At 41.8% G+C, this 21,191-nt stretch overlaps 1 protein-coding gene across 5 annotated transcripts in view; it reads right to left on the bottom strand.

Annotated features, from left to right (window-relative positions):
* LOC110532604 (pleckstrin homology domain-containing family G member 5) overlaps positions 1-21,191 on the bottom strand; it is a 117,885-nt gene that overhangs the window by 82,272 nt on the left and 14,422 nt on the right. The window contains exon 1 of one of the 5 annotated variants that reach the window (XM_021616643.3): positions 8,043-9,161. The exons of 3 other annotated variants lie outside the window; for them this stretch is intronic. In XM_021616643.3, the coding sequence (XP_021472318.3) occupies positions 8,043-8,166 (124 nt within the window). In that variant the 5' untranslated portion in view covers positions 8,167-9,161. Of the gene's footprint in view, positions 1-8,042; positions 9,162-21,191 lie in introns of those variants that run through there. One more of the 5 variants, XM_090185130.1, reaches the window with a different exon arrangement.

Here is a 21,191-nt window from a genome sequence, read left to right as displayed (position 1 = left end):
CTAAGAGTTCAAATTGTCTTTGATTAAAATAATGTTGCTGGAATGCTTTTCTTTTCCGTTTCTAACTACAGAAAACATTTCAGAACTATGGCGCTCTTCAGGGGAACTTTGCTTAAAACTACACCTGTCTAGTCCTACAGCAACAATGCTTTGGAAATTTCAGAGTGCACTGCAGAAACGTCAGCTTCTGGATCTCTGACTCAGCACCCTCGCTCACCTATGATGTTCATGTCTGTCCTTCATATAGCTAGATACCTATTTATCTGTATAACATACCCTTTCTATGGGACGGTCTTATATCCTCTGTCTTCCCCTTAATCTCTCAAGCTCACACTGTCTGCTCTGACCTCCTCACTATATTTCTCCTTTTCCCTTTCTCTCTCTGCGATGAACAGGAATTCCAGAACTCAGCACTGCTGATTAAGCCAAAACATTTACAAACATGCACGCACACACACACATGCATGCATGCATACTCACATGATAGCAGACAATGAGTTGATGAACACTAAGAGAAACAACAGGTTCAGTTTGCACAGCCTTTTTCTTTGCTCTCTCTACAGGGAGGTGCAGCCAGGGCCTACAGTATAATTAGACATGTAAGTGATAATGCCAGAGATGCCAGTGTTTGGAGGTTATATTGGCATGGGTGTAAGGCAGCCATGCCAATATAGTTTGCAGTCTTTCCAGCTTCAGTTTGAAGTGATTGTGTTAGCTGTGTTGTTGGTTTGCACCTCTGAACAACAGTGTCCTGACGATTGAGCAAATGTTCTATTTCAGGCGAAATCGTACCACATTAGCTCACTGTTATGGTTGTATCCAAATAGCCACTAGAAAACAGCTTAACTCCTTATGGCTGGGGGGCAGCTTGGATGAATAAGGTGCCCAGAGTTAACTGCCTGCTACTCAGGCCCAGAAGCTAAGATATGCATATTATTAGTAGTAGATTTGGGTAGAAAACACTGAAGTTTCTAAAACTGTTTGAATGATGTCTGTGAGTATAACAGAACTTGTATGGCAGGCAAACACCTGAGCCCAGGTGTGTCCCATTTCGCTGACGACCCTCCCAGCCCTGCCCACAGACATCCTATTAAGGAAAACAAGAGCAAACTGAAAGAATTCGGCAGACAGAGTGGTAGGGTCGTCACACAACCGAACCGATCGAACGAAAGGGCCTCAGGATCTCGTCAAGGTATTTTTGTGCATTCAAATTGCCATCGACAAAATGCAGTTGTGTTCGTTGTCCGTAGCTTATACCTGCCAATATCATAACCCCACCGCCACCATGGGGCACTCTGTTCACAACGTTGACATCAGCAAACCACTCGCCCACACGATGCCATACATGTGGTCTGCGGTTGGTGAGGCGTGTTGGACGTAATGCCAAATTCTGTAAAACAACGGTGGAAGCGGCTTATGGTAGAGAAATGAACATCACATTCTCTGGCAACAGCTATGGTGGACATTCCCGCAGTCAGCATGCCAATTGCACACTCCCTCAAAACTTGGTTTTTACTTTTGAATTACCGTTTTATATTTTTTCCCCTTGCTCAACTTTTCTTTCATTCAACGTTTTCACCTCCGATGCTTTATCTGGACAAGGTTCATCAGGACCTCCACCAGTCGAAGCTAAGTAATAACATTAATATTATGCCTTCTAATTAGAGGTCGGCCGATTAATTAGGGCTGATTTCAAGTTTTCATAACAATCGAAAATCTGTATTTTAGGACACTAATTTGGCAGCTTAAAAAAAATGTACACCTTTATTTAATCTTTATTTAACTAGGCAAGTCAGTTAAGATCACATTCTTATTTTCAATGATGGCCTAGGAACTGCGTTGTTCAGGGGCAGAACGACAGATTTTTACATTGTCAGCTCGGGGATTTGTTTTTGCAACCTTCCAGTTACAAGACCAACGCTCTAACCACCTGCCTCTCATTGCACTTCAAGAGGAGCCTGCCTGTTATGCGAATGCAGTAAGAAGCCAAGGTAAGTTGCAAGCTAGCATTAAACTTATCTAATAAAAAATAATCATAATCACTAGTTAACTACACATGGTTGATGATATTACTAGTTTAACTAGCGATGATATTACTAGTTTAACTAGGTTAGCAGGGAATATTAACCAGGTGAAATTGTGTCACTTCTCTTGCTTTCATTGCACGCAGAGTCTGGGTAAATGCAACAGTTTGGGCCGCCTGGCTCGTTGCAAACTAATTTGCCAGAATTTTACGTAATTATGACATAACATTGAAGGTTGTACAATGTAACAGCAATATTTAGACTTATGGATGCCACCTGTTAGATAAAATACGGAACGGTTCCATATTTCACTGAAAGAATAAACGTTTTGTTTTCGAAATGATAGTTTCCGGATTTTACCATATTAATGACCAAAGTCTCGTATTTCTGTGTGTTATGATGTTATAACTAAGTCTATGATTTGATATTTGATAGAGCAGTCTGACTGAGCGATGGTAGGCAGCAGCAGGCTCGTACGCATTCATTCAAACAGCACTTTCGTGCGTTTTGCCAGCAGCTCTTCGCAATGCTTCAAGCATTGAGCTGTTTATGACTTCAAGCCTATCAACTCCCGAGATTAGGCTGGTGTAACCGATGTGAAATGGCTAGCCAGTTAGCGGGGTGCGCGCTAATAGCGTCACTCGCTCTGAGAATTGGAGTAGTTGTTCCCCTTGCTCTGCAAGGGCTGTGGCTTTTGTGGAGTGATGGGTGACGATGCTTCGAGTGTGGCTGTTGTCGATGTGTTCCTGGTTCGAGCCCAGGTAGGGGCGAGGAGAAGGACGGAAACTATACTGTTAATACTAAAGTGCCTATAAGAACATCCAATAGTCAAAGGTTAATGAAATAGAAATGGTATAGAGAGAAAGTGCTATAATTCCTATAATAACAACAACCTAAAACTTCTTACCTGGGAATATTGAAAACTCATGTTAAAAGAAATCACCAGCTTTCATATGTTCTCATGTTCTGAGCAAGGAACTTAAATGTTAGCTTTCTTACATGGCACATATTGCACTTTTACCTTCTTCTCCAAAACTTTGTTTTTGCATTATTTAAACCAAATTGAACATGTTTCATTATTTATTTGAGGCTAAATTGATTTTATTGATGTATTATATTAAGTTAAAATAAGTGTTCATTCAGTATTGTTGTAATTGTCATTATTACAAATGAAAAATATATATTTTTTTTTTATGTATTTTTTTTAACATCTGCCGTTTAATCGGTATCGGCTTTTTTTGTTCCTCCAATAATCGGTATCGGCTTTTTTTGTTCCTCCAATAATCGGTATCGGCATTGAAAAATCATATTCGGTCGACCTCTAATATGGATCATGTCTGGTATCTTTTATTTCAGCTCATGAAACATGGGACCAACACTTTACATGTTGCATTTATATGTAACCTAACATCCAATTCGGACCATGAGTTTGACATGAGGAATCCCAACAACAACTGTCTAAAGCCACCCACGGCCTCTCTTGCTCAGAGGAATTTGTCATTGAAGTTGTTAGGTTTATGTCCCATCTTACCAGGTTCTGACAACTAGATGGTGGTGTTCCTGCTATGAGTTCTCCCCCCCCAATGTTAAAGGGATAGTTAACCCAAATTAAAAAATGACATTGGTTTCCTTACCCTGTAAGCGGTCATGTCCAAATCATCCTTAAGTATCTAAAACTTGATTAAGTAACATACATTGATTTATACAGATTATTTGGATATGAAGCGTGAAAATGCTAATATAGGTACTTGCATTAGATTTGTGCCATAAATGCTAAAAAGCTAGCACATGAATCAGTGGCCAGAAAAACAACAACAAATACATGGGTTGCCATTATACCTTTTCGATATGTAAACCAATATGTCATTTGGGTGAACTTTCCCTTTAATATTGAGAGGGTGGGTGAGCACCATCTAGTGGTCGGAACATGGTAATATCAGGATGGGATACAAACTTCAATGACAAATGTTTCTGAACAGGGGGAAATCACCACATTCACTGAGAATACATGACATGGCATGAAGAAACAATACTCCGAGCCACAGCTCCATAGTACCTGCCAGACAGAGAACTGATACTGTATACTCGCTGTTGGGGTGTCCGTGGGTTGCTTTTGACCATGATGTTGGATGCCTCAAGTCTTACTCACTGTTAGAGAAAAAAGTTTGGTACAAATACAATGTTAGGTACTATATTTTTTTTTGTCTCCTGGAAGACAAAAGATGGATGGCAGATGGAGGAGTTGGCCAGCGAACAAGGTGTTTCCAAGGCCTGGGGTTGGTGGAGTTCTGCTGCATGTTTCAGAAGCTGACATTCAGCGCTGGCAGGACCTGCAGCACTGCCTCCCTAGCCTGGTTCCAGATCTGTTTGTGCAGTCTAGCCACCTCCATTGTTACAGATAGTCTTGTTAAAACACAAGGCTTCTAAGATGAGGGAGGGAAATGTGACTACAGTAAATGAGTTAATTAGACCACCACTGTAAATGAAACCCTGGTACTCTCATAACCTGGTCCCAGATCAGTTTGTGCTTTCCAATTCCTGAGCTCATTGTTATGCCAAACAATAGGAGTTGGCAAGACAGCACAAACAGATCTGGGACCGGGCTAGTACACTTCAGCACACAGCTGAAATGGTGGCATGAACTGAGTGGGCTGGGCAGCCTGGCTTGGCCTCGTTGTTCCAGTACAAAAAAAAATGACAGACCAGCGGTTATTAACATAACAGCATATAAAGTGGCAGTCAGTGGGTATTGAACAAAGCCATCCTGTTGATGTTGTTTGGCGCGCACACACACACACCATTACACCAATCAAAACATGGCCAGCAGCGCACAAGTGGAATGTATTCAGAACAGTAGAGGGCTGGATGGTGGATCACTCCATTCGGATGTAGAAATACAATAAAGCTGATTTTATTTCAATTAGTAATTTTATGTGAGTTTCAGGCTGTGCCTGGACAGCAGTGTACAACATAGTTACATAGCTAAAAAGGACAATTGTTTCACAGTTCAATCGAATGTTGCAAAAGCCATAGTCAAGAAGTCTAAAACATGTCATCAAAGTGCCAAACGTAACACAATTGAAAGCATAATTGTGTCCACGGTGGGAGTATTTGTGCACCCGCTTATAACCATATTGAAGAGGATTCATTACATAGGAGTATAAGTGCACCCCGTATTACACTTATAACCATATTGAAGATGATATGTGGGGATCATTCATTACGTAAGCAGAAGGTTTGAGGGCCTTAATGTCTGACTGAGCAACATAAAGCAATAGGTAATTTCAGTTGATTATATAATGTGATCTGATCATGTGTCAGGGCATTTTCTTTAGGAGCTATGGGATAAAATAGCACAGAGAGAGAGGGTGGAAAGGTATGTTCCAAGTCCCCCAGCCCTATACCTCCCGCCCCACTCTTAGAAAAAGAGAGCTACCTAAACCATAAAGTCTGTAGAACCCTTTTTGGATCCAGGTAGAATAGTCCACTAGCCCCAAGCAACCCTATCCCCCAGCAGAGTGGAGAATTTTTTTCAGGAGCAGTTCAGTTGAGGCTGAATTACAGGGACTGGGCGGGGATGAAAGACTTGTCCTTCTGTTCCCTCTGTAGCAGTCAGACATTCCATTTCTCAATCTAGAACACGGAGGTCTACCCTGACCTGCAGACACCTGAAGCTGCCCAGCGACTCAGGCAGACCTCCAAGACACTGCTGGCCTGGCAGGATTGTATAAGAGCATTCCAGCCCAATGTTATTACTTCCCGTTCACTAATGGCATAGAGGGCACCGGATGGTGGAAAGCAGAAAGCCTGTGCTGCTTCAAGCTTCAAAAAGTAGAAGCACTTCTAGGCCTATATTATGCACTCCCTCCTTCAGTGGTAAATATTTTCTCTTCACAGCAGCAGCTGTTCCCATCCCGGTCTTGGCTCCTCTCATTTGAGGTGCTCTCTATGTCATGTCGAGTGCTTTTCACGGACTGAACAGAAGAAGTGTGAATGGGGAAAAAAGATTCCATGATGGTGCTGAAATGCTGAGACCAAGATCACAGATGTATGTGAACCATGCGGCAGCGCATTGCCATCTGCTCGCAGAGAAACTGGCTACATTTCATTATTCAAGTCTATCTGTAACCAGGTTCCCATCCAACCATTTCATGCAGATGAATTAGCCCACATGGGAAAAAGTCAAGACAGGGCTGATGGAAACAGGAAATGTCAGTACAATTTCTTAATTGTCAATAGACAATTTGTACATTCGACGTGGTGGGATCTTTGTGTCTAAAATAAATTATGCTGTAAACGCCTTTATGCTCAACAATTGATATAACCACCATTATACTGTATCTTAGTAAACTTGGAGTCACGCGATATGTTATGTGGTCCTCCCACTACGACTCAGGAAAGAATTCAGTTCATTAGGCTACAGAATAAATCATTTATGATGAACTTCACAGTGATGAGCTTGATGCTTTCCAATAAATATCTAGGATCTTATTCTGGTGACAAAATGAGCGATCCTGAGCTGCCGTTGGACAAGTCAAAATAATCTTGCTTTATCCATAATAATCTCATCATGTAGGCTCCTTCTCTCACTGTATCTGCGAGATGTTTGCTAGAGTGCGCGTGCCAAGAACAGAGTGGGTACCGTTGCTACAGTTGAAGTCGGAAGTTTACATACACTTTGGTTGGAGTCATTAAAACTCATTTTTCAACCACTCCACAAATATTTTGTTAACAAACTATAGTTTTGGCAAGTCACTCAGGTATCTACTTTGTGCATGAGAAGTAATTTTTCATGGCTTTAGAAGCTTCTGATAGGCTAATTGACATTTGTGTACCTGTGGTTGTATTTCAAGTCCTACCTTCAAACTCAGTGCCTCTACACTAGACATCATGGGAAAATCAAAAGAAATCAGCCAAGACCTCAGAAAAAAAATTGTAGACCTCCACAAGTCTGGTTCATCCTTGGGAGCAATTTCCAAACGCCTGAACGTACCACGTTCATCTGTACAAACGATAGTACACAAGTATAAACACCATGGGACCACGCAGCAGTCATACCGCTCAGGACGGAGACGCGTTCTGTCTCCAAGATATGAACGTACTTTGGTGCAAAAAGTGCAAATCAATCCCAGAACAACAGCAATGGACCTTGCGAAGATGCTGGAGGAAAAAGGTAAAAAAAATATCTATATCCACAGTAAAAATGAGTCCTATATCGACATAACCTGAAAGGCCACTCAGCAAGGAAGAAGCCACTCCTCCAAAACCATCATAAAAAAAAGCCAGTCTACTTATTGTGGGACGTTTTGGCTACTGAAACATTTGACCCAAGTTAAACAATTGAAAGGCAATGCTACCAAATACTAATTGAGTGCATGTAAACTTCTAACCCACTGGAAATGTGATGAATGAAATATAAGCAGAAATAAAGCTACTATTATTCTGACATTTCACATTATTAAAATAAAGTGGTGATCCTAACTGAATTTTTACTAGGATTAAATGTCAGGAATTGTGAAAAATTGAGTTTAAATGTATCTGGCTAAGGTGTGTGTAAACTTCCGACTTCAACTGTATATAACGGCAACAGTTTTTGTAACAAAACCATATGTAGAGTTAAATGCGATTCAAACCGATTTAGTTGAACTGCAAAAGTTATTTTTACGTGCATTACATCACACACAGCCTTTTATCTGCAACAATTCCGTTGGGAAAATGTGCATATTGTTTTATGCATATTTTTTAATATTTGCATGAAAATCTGTCACCAATTGGATGGAAACCTAGCTAGGGTCATATGACATTGTGGCTGATTCAGATAAATTACACAACATCATAGGCCTAATTGTAAATGTCAAATGCTAGGCGTCGTCGAGTCGGTTACTATGATCATCTTCCAATGGAATCAAATTCCCTCTGCCAGTGACATATTAGGATATCAGTCTGAATGGAATTAAGCATGCCACCTGAATAGATCAGGTGTACTACTTAACCTGTTTCATAGATCCTAAAGCTTACCGCAAAGATCATGGATGACGTCAAATGAGGAGGACCAGGAGTAGCGTTCTGCCCCCTGCTCAATGATGTAGGAGGGGAGGGTCTCGAGCTCATATGCCCCCCTCTTCTTCCAATACAGGAACATGGTGACCAACCCGTGTCTCCCTCACTCTCAACCCTAACCATGGATCTTAACAACCTCAACCTTATGTAAATAACCTTCAAATTCTGTCCCAGATCACTGCAGTAGACTGACCCTCATGCCACACACCAACATCAAGCATTAGTCTACCAACAACTACATATATCTTACCTACATCAAACCCAGAGTCCAACTCAACGCAGTCCAACCCTTGCACTCTGCCAATAGCTTATTCAACTTCATTCAAAAACTGCACCTGCAAAACTAGGCAATATTACCTCATCCAGCTCAACCACTAAACACTTGCTTTGAACCTTCTCTCCAAGCCATGTGCCAGAGCTACTCACTTCAGGTCCAACTGGGCATACATTAGTCAAGATGTCCTTCTAACTGGGTTTCAATTAGCTCTCTGAGGAAACCAAACCACAGTCTTGGTTTGGAACAGTCTGTTACTCATATCACTAATAATAAACAGACGGCTGACACCTGATTTATCAGAGCCCTCCTGGATCTGTATTGAAGATCCAACCCAGCAGGAGAAGACTGGTCTAAACTCTCAATGTAAACTGTGCTCCAGTTCAAAATCCTTGAAGAATCTGACATCAGATGTTCATAATCCACAACCATCAACTAAAGACATTTTCCATGGTCTTGATAACGTCTCTTCCTGTTGCTCCTTCGGTCATCCCGGGGTTAAAGTGTTATAAGCATACAAACAAAGTCAAGTCCCCTTCCATCATCCTCTTCCAAGCCATTCATTTGAGTTACTCCTGAGGAGTTCAAAACACACCCTGATTACCGCTCACACAGTTGTCTTCCCAAGGTACTTTTTTTACTGCTACCTAGTAATAACTAACTATGTTGTCAGCATCCTCTCATAGATTTAAAATGTATCAATGATAAAGTTCTCAACTTTCTAACATCTTCTGTGCGACAAGCTGTTGAGTGTCATAGCCCGTGTAGGATGTGTGGACGATAGAGTGGCATTCAACCCACTCAATCAAACAAGTGATGTATTCATACAGAGGTGAGTTGCAATGCATGCTGGGACTGGCAGTCTGGGCCAATGGCTTTCTAACTGACACAAAGATCTCTTTTAAAAACTCACTCCTACATGGAGAGCAGAACTTTGTTTTGCGCAAACTGTAAAAGCCTGACACTTTTCTGCATTAACTGGGCTTGCTAGAGCCTTGCTCTTTGTCTCCAGAAAGATTCATTGTTTTTATGAATGCAACACGTCTAATGTCTGGGTTCATCTATTTCTGCAGAGGTACAGTATTAAATTACAAACATTGAGAAACAGTTTCCCAGAGAGAAGACAGATGTAGGAGAACCAAGCTCTTTTGTAAAGAGGCCACAGACACAGAATAGAACATTTCCGCTCTGCAAACGGAGGATGGGTTAAAACCAGACCAGTAAGTTATCAGTCTATTGGCATACCATTGATGAACAGTTGATTCACTGTTATTATACATCTATAATAGAAAGAAATACTGCGAGAACACGCTGTGCTAGCCATGGAAGGGAGGGACAATGTCACACAAAAACCAAAATATCCAAATTTGGGATGAGAAATTAGAGGGTAAGATGGGAGCCCGTCTGCTCTGTCGCTCTGCTTTGGGCAGACATATGGTAATAATCTTGAAAAGCTTTGAGCGCACTGCTGCTTGATTTTTAATGAAGAGACCAGTCATTGGCTACAGCATGAGGACTAGGGGCTGCTGCGGCACAAAGGTCTATTTCCATCCACTTCATGCAGAAAAAGGGAACAAAACTCAAGAGGCATTAGTCTCCCATCCCTATCATCATGTCTCAAATCAAGTCATTAACCTCTTAAAATACATTACATATACACACACAAGTATGAGGACAACACTTCAATATAGTTGGATCTGGCTTTTCAGCCACACCCGTTGTTGACAGGTGTAGACAAATCGAACACACAGTCATGCAATCTCCATAGACAAACATTGGCAGTAGAATTGCGTTAAATCACAGAGCTCTTCGTTTCAATGTGGAATCGTCATAGGATGCCACCTTTCCAACAAGTCAGTTCGTAAAACACATTTTATGGAGTGATGAATCACACCCTGCTAGCGCTGCCCGGTCAACTGTAAGTGTTATTGTGAAGTGGAAAATTCTGGAAGCAACAAAAGCTCAGCCGCGAAGTGGTAGACCACACAAGCTCACAGAACAGGACTGCCCCGTGCTGAAGAGTGCAGCGCGTAAAAATAGGCCGTCCTTTGTTGCAACACTCACTACCAAGTTCCAAACTGCCTCAAGAAGCAATGTCGGCACAAGAACTGTTCGCCGGGTGCAGCACATAAGCCTAAAATCACCATGCGCAATGCCAAGCGTCAGCTGCAGTGGTGTAATGTTGGCCGCCAGTGGACTCAGTGGAAGCAGTGGAAACACATTTTATGGAGTGATGAATCACACTTCATCTCGCAGTCCGATAGACTAATCTGGGTTTGGCGGATGCTAGGAGAACGCTACTTGCCCCAATGCATAGTGCAAACTGTAAAGTTTGGTGGAGAAGGAATAAATCAGGTGGGGCTGCCCCTTAGTTCCAGTGAAGGGAATTCTTAACGCTTCAGCGGACAATGACATTCTAGACGATTCTGTGCTTCCAACTTTGTGGCAACAGTTTGGGGAAGGCCCTTCCCTGTTTCAGCATGACAATACCCCCGTGCACAAAGCGAGGTCCATACAGAAATGGTTTGTCGAAATCGGTGTGGAAGAAATTTACTGGCCTGCACATAGCCTTGACCTCAACCGAACACCTTTGGGATGAATTGTAATGCCGACTGCGAGCCAGGCCTAATCTCCCGACATCTGTGCCCGTCCTCTACTGCTCGTGGCTGAATGGAAGCAAGTTCTCTCAGCAATGTTCCATCATCTAGTGGAAAGCCTTCCCAAAAGAGTGGAGGCTGTTACAGCAGCAAAGGGGGGACCAACTCCATATTCATGCCCATGATTTTGGAATGAGACATTCGACAAGTGTCCACATACTTTTGGGTCAAGTAGTGTATGTTTCAGTCTTTGAAAGAGGACATGTCATCATGCTGCCCGTCCAGTTGTCTTGTAGCTGACAAACAATATTGAATGACCTAAGATGGTCTGCCAACTGCACCGGATGTCCTTCATTACAGTAAAGTAGCTCATCCAGGGGAATAACTCCTACCAACTACCAGAAGGCTATATAGTCTATATGAATGATTTCCTCAGTATACTTTGAAGTATTAAATGGAGCGTTTGAGGAGGAGTGAGTGTTTGATTGAGTGAGGGTACAAAACGGTAACTGGGAGTGTCTGTGTGTGTACCGGAGACGAAGTGTGTGAGTAAGAGTGTTGACAGAGGGAGTGCAGTCGAGCCGAAGGTCTTATGCGTGCCCACGTGGAGGTGGTTTGGGGTTATATTTAGAAAGGTGGCCCATCAAACAGGGATTAACCCGACACTACCCAGCTGCAAAGAGCAGTGCCAGGAAAGCCTCCGGACAATTCCATGGTAACAGAATGAAGCTGAGACGCCAATGTGTTTTACTTTGGCATACTTTTAAACAAAAATCCTTGATTCCCAAGGTAAAACATAGAAATCTAAGCACAAGGACTACTTAATTTCCACTGTACATAGTTTTTTTTTTAAACAGTGCAGATTTAAAGTTTGGTAACAGAATGATAGTCAAATCTGTTTGTGACCACATTTTCCAAAAACGTTTAAATATACAGTTGAAGTCAGAAGTTTACATACACTCAGTTTTTCACAATTCCTGACATTTAATCCTAGTAAAAAAAAATCCCTGTTTTAGGTCAGTTAGGAGCACCACTAAGAATGTGAAATGTCAGAATAATAGAGAGAATTAATTATTTCAGCTTTTATTTCATTCATCACATTCCCAGTGGGTCAGAAGTTTACATACACTCAATTAGTATTTGTTAGCATGGCCTTTAAAGTGTTTAACTTGGGTCAAACGTTTTGGGTAGCCTTCCACAATAAGTTGGGTGAATTTTGGCCCATTCCTCCTGACAGAGCTAGTGTAATTGAGTCAGGTTATGATGCCTCCTTGCTCGCAGACGCTTTTTCAGTTCTGCCCACACATTTTCTATAGGATTGATGGCCACAAATACCTTTACTTTGTTGTCCGTAAGCCTTTCGGTCACAACTTTGGAAGTATGCCTGGGGTCATTGTCCATTTGGAAGACCCATTTGCGACCAAGCTTTAACTTCCTGACTGATGTCTTGAGATGTTGCTTCAATATATCCCCATCATTTTCCTGCCTCATGATGCCATCTATTTTGTGAAGTGCACCAGTCCCTCCTGCAGCAAAGCACCCCCACAACATGCTGCCACCCCAGTGCTTCACGGTTGGGATGTTGTTCTATAGCTTGCAAGCCTCCCCCTTTTTACTCCAAACAAAACAATCGTCATTATGGCCAAACCGTTCTATTTTTGTTTCATCAGACCAGAAGACATTTCTCCAAATAAGTACTATCTTTGTCCTCATGGGCAGTTGCAAACTGTAGTCTGGCTTTTTTATGCCAGTTTTGGAGCAGTGGCCTCTTCCTTGCTGAGTGGCCTTTCAGGTTATGTCGATATAGGATTAGTTTCACTGTGGATATAGTTACTTTTGTACCTGTTTTCTCCAGCATCTTCACAAGGTCCTTTGCTGTTGTTTTGGGATTGATTTGCACTTTTCGCACCAAAGTACGTTCATCTCTAGGAGACAGAACACGTCTCCGTCCTGAGCGGTATGATGCCTGCGTGGACCCATGGTGTTCATACTTGCATACTATTGTTTGTACAGATGAACGTGGTACCTTCAGGCGTTTGGAAATTGCTCCCAAGGATGAACCAGACTTGTGGAGGTCTATAATCTTTTGGGCTTATTTCTTTTGATTTTCCCAAGCAAAGAGGCACTGAGTTTGAAGGTAGGCCTTGAAATACATCCACAGGTACACCTCCAATTGACTCAAATGATGTCAATTAGCCTAACAGAAAGCGATGACATCATTTTCTGGAATTTTCCAAGCTGTTTAAAAAGGCACAGTCAACTTAGTGTATGTGAACTTCTGACCCACTGGAATTGTGATACAGTAAATTATGTGAAATATTCCATCTGTAAACAATTGTTGGAAAAATTACTTGTGTCATGCACTTGTGTCATTTTCTACCCAACTTGCCAAAACTAGTTTGTTAACAAGAAATTTGTGGAGTGGTTGAAAAACGAGATTTAACGACTTCAACCTAAGTGTTTGTAAACTTCTGACTTCAACTGTATACTCCGAATTAAGATTCAAAGATGTCTGCAGAAAGAACGATGTCAGAAAATAGACCTTGTTAAAAAAAATATTTAAAAATCCTCTTTTGGTTATTGAACTACAGTTAAGTGAAGAGGATTAACACTCGGTAACAATGACAATGTTTTATTGTTACATACACTGGATAGGTTCAGTGAAATGTGTTGTTTTACAAGGTCAGCCATAGTAGTACGGCACCCCTGGAGCAAATGAGGATTAAGTGCCTTGCTCAAGGGCACAGACCGAGCCAACTGTGAAAATCTGCTATTCGAACCAGCAAACTTTTGGATACTGGCCCAATGCGCTAACTGCTAGGCTACCTGCCGCCTTGCCGCTCATGGGTTCTTGATCTGTACTATACAGAAATACATAATGAATGTCACTCTCTTTATGGTGATGTATCCTTAACTCCTTGGTGACAGAGGGCAGTATTTTCACGTCCGGATGAAATGCATGCCCAAATTCAACTGCCTGCTACTCATCCCCAGAAGATAAGATAAGTAGCCCTGTTCAAAACGAGGATCACTTTAAGTGTACTGTTAGATAGAGGCGCGTGACCAGAAAGGTAGCGTCAGTTTGTTTTCTTCCTGTATTGAACACAGATCCCGTCTTCAAGTTTATCGATTATTTACTTTAAAAAAATACCTAAAGTTGTATTACAAAAGTAGTTTGAAATGTTTTGTAGTCACGTTGCGCAAGTTGGAGCCGGGGGTTTTTCTGGATCAGATGCGCCAAATAAATGGACATTTTGGATATATATCGATGGAATTAATCGAACAAAAGGACCATTTGTGATGTTTATGGGACTTATTGGAGTGCCAACAAAAGAAGCTCGTCAAAGGTAAGGCATGATTTATATTTTTATTTCTGCGTTGTCGCACCTGCAGGGTTGAAATACGTTCTCTCTCTTTGTTTACAGATAATAGCATCGTTTGCTTTCGCCGAAAAGCCTTTTTGAAATCTGACATGTTTGCTGGATTCACAACACGTGTTGCTTTAATTTGGTATCTTACATGTGTGGTTTCATGAAAGTTTGATTTTTATAGTAATTTATTTGAATTTTTCACTGGCTTTTGGCCAGGTTGGACGCTAGCTTCCCACATATCCCAGAGAGGTGAACAGGTATACATCAGGCGGAAAAATGTAATATGTTAGGATATTATTCTCAACACTGGCTATTATTCTAAAGAGCTCCAGCCCCAAACAAGACCAGATTTGATTGGTCCGGACTGGACCAAATCATACAAGTCTGTTTCACAAGTTTGGACATCACAGTACACCACAGCAGAGTTCAGTACAGGGAGCACCTGTGTAAAGTATTGTTCAGTACCCCAAATCATACTGTACTCTACTTTAGTGTGCTGTCCATGATTGGTTCAGAATGATTAGTTTGTGATTACTATGAATTCCCATTGCAGCCAATTCAGTTGCAATCATTGTTCGATTTTTTTGCCATTCTCTGTTACCGATTTGGTAACAGAACATGCAACAATTTCACTGATTTAGTTCATATAAAGGAGATCAGTCAATTGAAATGAATTAATTAGGCCCTAATCTATGGATTTCACATTACTGGAGGAATACTACATCTACCATTTTTTTCCAATTGCGAACCAACAAATGTCCACAAAATTTGAGCTAAAAAATATTTTTGTGCATATGGAAAATTTCTTGGATCTTATTTTAGCTCATGAAACCAACACTTTAAATGCTGCATTTATAATTTGTTGTTTTAGAGAATTTGGCAGTACCTCCAACCGGCCTCACAACTGCAGATCATGTGTCCACACGCCAGCCAAGGACCTCCACAGCCGGCTTCTTCACCAGCGGGATCGTCAGACCAGCCAACCGGACAGCTGATGGAAATGAGGAGTATTTGTCTGTAATAAAGCCCTTTAGTGGGGAAAAACTCATTCTGATTGGCTGGGCCTGGCTCCCAACATCACACCTGCGGTACAGGTAGAGGATGGCAACAACAACTGTCCGAGTTACACCAGGAACGCACAATCAAATTAATTTATAATGCCCTTCATAAATCAGCTGATTTCAAAAAGTGCTGTACAGAAACCCAACCTAAAACCCCAAACAGCAAGCAATGCAGGTGTAGAAACATGGTGGCTAGGAAAAACTCCCTAGAAAGGTCGGAACCCAGGAAGAAACCTAGAGGGGAACCAGGCTATGAGCAGTGGCCAGTCCTGTTCTGGCTGTGCCGGGTGGAGATTATAACAGAACATGGCCTAGATTTTCAAATGCTCAAGATGACCAGCAGGGTCAGATAATAATAATCACAGTGGTTGTAGTGGGTGCAACAGGTCAGCACCTCAGGAGTAAATGTCAGTTGGCTTTTCACAGCCAATCATTCAGACAATCTCTACTGCACCTGCTCCATCTAGAGAGTTTAAAAAAAAACCAGTTATGAGACAAAGTAGCACGTCCAGTGAACAGGAAATGGTTCCATAGCCGCAGGCAGAACAGTTGAAACTGGAGATGCAGCATGACCAGGTGGACTGGGGAAAGCAATCCCTCCATCAGTGCTCAAGACTGTTCACAATAGGCTGAGAGATGCTGGACTGAGGGCTTGTAGGCCTATTGTAAGGCAGGTCCTCACCGGTAACAACGTTGCCTATGGGCACAAACCCACCGTCGCTGGACCAGACAGGACTGGCAAAAAGTGCTCTTCACTGACAAGTCGCCGTTTGTATCACCAGGGGTGATGGTTGGATTTGCGTTTATCGTTGAAGGAATGAGCGTTACACCGAAGCCTGTACTCTGGAGCAGGATCGATTTGCAGGTGGAGGGTCCGTCATGGCCTGGGGCAGTGTGTCACAGCATCATCGGACTGAGCTTGTCGTCATTGCAGGCCATCTCAACGCTGTGCGTTATAGGAAAGACATCCTCCTTCCTCATGTGGTACCCTTCCTGCAGGCTCATCCTGACATGACTCTCCAGCATGACAAGCCACCAGCCATACTGCTCGTTCTTGTGTGCGATTTCCTGCAAGACAGGAATGTCAGCGTTCTGCCATGGCCAGTGAAGAGCCCGGATTTCAATCCCATTGAGCACGTCTGGGACCTGTTGGATCGAAGGGTAAGGGCTAGGGCCAATCCCCTCAGAAATGTCCAGGAACTTGCAGGTTCCTTGGTGGAAGGGTGGGGTAGCATCTCACAGCAATAACTGGCAAATCTGGTGCAGTACATGAGGAGATGCACTGCAGTAATTAATGCAGCTGGTGGCCACACCAGATACTGACTGTTACTTTTGATTTGGACCGCCCTTTGTTTAGGGACACATTCTATTTCTGCTAGTCACATGTCTGTGGAACTTGTTCAGTTTATGTATGTTGTTGAATGTTGTTACAGTTGAAGTCGGAAGTTTACATAGGTTGGAGTCATTAAAACTCGTTTTTCAACAACTCCAAAAACTAGACATCTAGACATCTACTTTGTGCATGACAAGAATTTTCCAACAATTGTTAGACAGATTATTTCACTTATAATTCACTGCATCACAATTCCAGTGGGTCAGCAGTTTACATACACTAAGCTGACTTTGCCTTTAAATAGCTTGGAACATTCCAGAAAATGATGTCATGGCTTTAGAAGCTTCTGATAGGCTAATTGACATAATTTGAGTCAATTGGAGATGTACCTGTGGATGTATTTCAAGGCCTACTTTCAAACTCAGTGCCTCTTATTTATTTCACCTATATTTAACCAGGTAGGCTAGTTGAGAACAAGTTCTCATTTGCAACTGCGACCTGGCCAAGATAAAGCAAAGCAGTTTGACACATACAGAGTTACACATGGAATAAACAAACATACAATCAATAATACAGTAGGAAAATATATATACAGCATGTGCAAATGTGCTTGACATCATGGGAAAATCCAAAGAAATCAGCCAAGACCACAGAAAAAAAAATTGTAGACCTCCACAAGTCGGGTTCATCCTTGGGAGCAATGTCCAAACGGCTGAAGGTACCACGTTCATCTGTACAAACAATAGTACGCAAGTATAAACACCATGGGACCACACAGCAGTCATACCACTCAGGAAGGAGACCCGTTCTGTCTCCTAGAGATGAACGTACTTTGGTGTAAAAAGTGCAAATTAATCCCAGAACAACAGCAATAGACCTTGTGAAGATGCTGGAGGAAACAGGTACAAAAGTGTCTATATCCACAGTAAAACGGTAACATAATTTGAAAGGCCGCTCAGCAAGGAAGAAGTCACTGCTCCAAAACCACCATAAAAAAGCCAGACTACGGTCTGCAACTGCACATGGGGACAAAGATCGTACTTTTTGGAGAAATGTCCTCTGGTCTGATGAAACAAAAATATAACTTTTTGGCCATAATAACCATTGTTATGTTTGGAAGAAAAAGGGTGAGGCTTGCTAGCCAAAGAACACCATCCCAACCTTGAAGCACGGGGGGGGCAGCATCATGTTGTGGGGGTGCTTTGCTGCAGGAGGGACTGGTGCACTTCACAAAATAGATGGCATCATAATTTTCCTACTTCATGTGGATATATTGAAGCAAAATCTCAAGACCAGTCAGGAAGTTAAAGCTTGGTCGCAAATGGTTCTTTCAAATGGACAATGACCCCAAGCATACTTCCAAAGTTGTGGCAAAATGGCTTAAGGACAGAAAAGTCAAGGTATTGGAGTGGCCATCACAAAGGCCTGACCTCAATCCTATAGAAAATTTGTGGGCAGAACTGAAAAAGCGTGTGTGAGCAAGGAGGCCTTACAAACCTGTCTCAGTTAAAATTCACCAAACTTATTGTGGGAAGCTTGTGGAAGGCTACCCAGAAACATTTAACCCAAGTTAAACAATTTAAAGGCAATGCTACCAAATACTAATTGAGTGTATGTAAACTTCTGACCCACTGGGAATGTGATGAAAGAAATAAAAGCTGAAATCAATCACTACTATTATTCTGACATCACATTTTTAAAATAAAGTGGTGATCCTAACTGACCTAGGACAGGTCATTTTTAAGATAAAATGTCAGGAATTGTGAAAAGCCTTTTCACATTTGAAGTCTGGTTTTCAAGCACTTTAGAGATCACCATTTGATCTAAAGTTAGTGTTAAATCCAAACAAAACGCATGCATTTTTCCAAGGCCCCATAAATCTGATTTCAATTAATTGTAATGACTAGTTTGAACGGTACACAAATTGAGCGAGTTCCTACAAATATCTTGATGATAAACTGTCATTTCATGAAGTCGAAGTTCAATGTTGGTTTATTTTACAGAAACAAAAGGATGTCTGACTTTTGTTAATAGGAAGGAAATTGTCCAGGCCATTTTAGATTATGGGGATATGAACTGACCAAGGGGGACCAGTACAGAGTACTGATCGGAAACCTCTGTTGATAAATGGGTCCATTTTTTCTTAATGTTTGTCATTTTGTTTATTGTATGCATTTAAATGTATTCCTGCAGGGCTCATCTGTAAAAAAGACCCTGGTCTCAGAATGACTTCCCAGTCATAATACAAGTTTAAATAAATAAAAAATACCCTTCCACAACCATAAGACCCACCAATAATTTAATAATTTTATCTAAGTCTAAGAAAAAGCATTTTTATTTTTGTATTTAACCTGAACCACGCATAATACACATTCACTAATAATAACTAACTTTTTGTAGCAGGCATTATAAGAAAATGTACACAAATTAACTAAAATCTCTCAAGCACAAGCCCACATTCTAGTGAGGAGCCAGCTAATCTTTATATTTCAAGTTTAGCCAACTGGGATCCATTTGCTAGATAACAAGGTAGAACAGATGAATTGTTATGAACACACACTTGTCTGTCTCCAACTGTTTGAACAGCATGCTAGCCCGTCCACTTTGTTCAGATGTTGAAATCATGAGGACTACCTTATTTCTCAGAAATGGAACCAGTTGACAATTCCTTACACATTAGCTTCAGAAAGTATTCAGACCCCTTGACTATTTCCACATTTTGTTACATTAAAACCCTTAATCTGAAATGTATTACATTGTGTGTAGATCGATGAGGGAGGGGAGAAAAAAAACAATGACCAAGCAAAAACAAGTTCACACGCTAATTTATAAATATCAAAACAGAAATATCACATTTAAATAAGTATTCAGACCCTTTACTCAGTACTTTGTTGAAGCACCATTGGCAGCAATTACAGCCTCGAGTCATCTTGGGTATGACTCTACAATCTTGACAACTGTATTTGGGGAGTTTCTCCCATTCTTCTCTGCAGATCCTCTCACGCTCTCAGGTTGGATGGGTAGCGTTGCTGCACAGATATTTTCAGATCTCTCCAGAGATGTTCGACTGGGCTCTGGCTGGACTACAAGGACATTCAGAGACTTATCTCAAAGCCAGTCCTGCGTTGTCTTGGCTGTGTGCTTAGGGTCGTTGTCCTGTTGGAAGGTGAACCTTCGTCCCAGTCTGAAGTCCTGAATGCTCTGGAGCAGGTTTAAGGACCTCTGTACTTTGCTCCGTTCATCATTCCCTCGATCCTGACTAGTCTCACAATCCCTGCTGCTGAAAAACATCCCCACAGCATGATGCTGCCACCACCATGCTTCACCGTAGGGATGGTGCCAGGTTTCCTCCACATGTGACCCTTGGCATTCAGGCCAAAGAGTTGAATCTTGTTTTCATCAGACCAGAGAATCTTGTTTCTTATGGTCTGAGAGTCTCTAGGTGCCTTTTGGCAAACTCCAAGCGGGCTGTCATGTGCCTTTTACTGAGGAGTGGCTTCCGTCTGGCCACTCTGCCAGAAAGGCCTGATTGGTGGAGTGCTGCAGAGATGGTTGTCCTTCTGGAAGGTTCTCCCATCTCAGTTCTTGGGGACATTCAATGCTTCAGAATTTTTTTGGTACCCTTCCCCAGATCGAGGACTCGACACAATTCTGTCTCGGAGCTCTACGGATAACTTCTCTATTAAAAGTAAAATAATGCCTCAATGTGTATCGGTGTCCATATGACCGATTCTGTTGGACCAAACCGCAAATGCAAAAAGCGAGTTGAAACCGCTTGTCAGAGAGGAAGAAGTGATCTCTTCGTTGTTGTGAGTGGCAGGGTGAGGGGCTTTGTGTGTGTGTGTGTGTGTGTGTGTGTGTGTGTGTGTGTGAGAGAGAGAGAGAGAGAGAGAGAATATATTTTTTTAACATGATTCTTACAATACAGGCATTTGGAATAGCACAAAAACAAATTTGAATTCATCTAATTAATTTGACATATCACCGAGCCCTAATTTTGATGTATTTCTAATTAACTGTGTGTTTAACATGTTATCTCATGGTCCTCTACCACTCCATGTTTAACATGTTATCTCATGGTCCTCTACCACGTCATGTTTAACATATTATCTCATGGTCCTCTACCACTCCATGTTTAACATGTCATCTCATGGTCCTCTACCACACCATGTTTAACATGTCATCTCATGGTCCTCTACCACACCATGTTTAACATGTCATCTCATGGTCCTCTACCACACCATGTTTAACATGTCATCTCATGGTCCTCTACCACGTCATATTTAACATGTTATCTCATGGTCCTCTACCACGTCATGTTTAACATGTCATCTCATGGTCCTCTACCACTCCATGTTTAACATGTTACCTCATGGTCCTCTACCACTCCATGTTTAACATGTTATCTCATGGTCCTCTACCACGTCATGTTTAACATGTTATCTCATGGTCCTCTACCACACCATATTTA

The sequence above is a fragment of the Oncorhynchus mykiss genome, chromosome 9 (assembly GCF_057628025.1).
Source record: "Oncorhynchus mykiss isolate SJ-2025 chromosome 9, ASM5762802v1, whole genome shotgun sequence".
Taxonomy (NCBI): domain Eukaryota; kingdom Metazoa; phylum Chordata; class Actinopteri; order Salmoniformes; family Salmonidae; genus Oncorhynchus; species Oncorhynchus mykiss.
The sequence above is the reverse complement of the archived record's forward strand: the minus strand, read 5'-3'. Positions and strand labels throughout refer to the sequence as shown.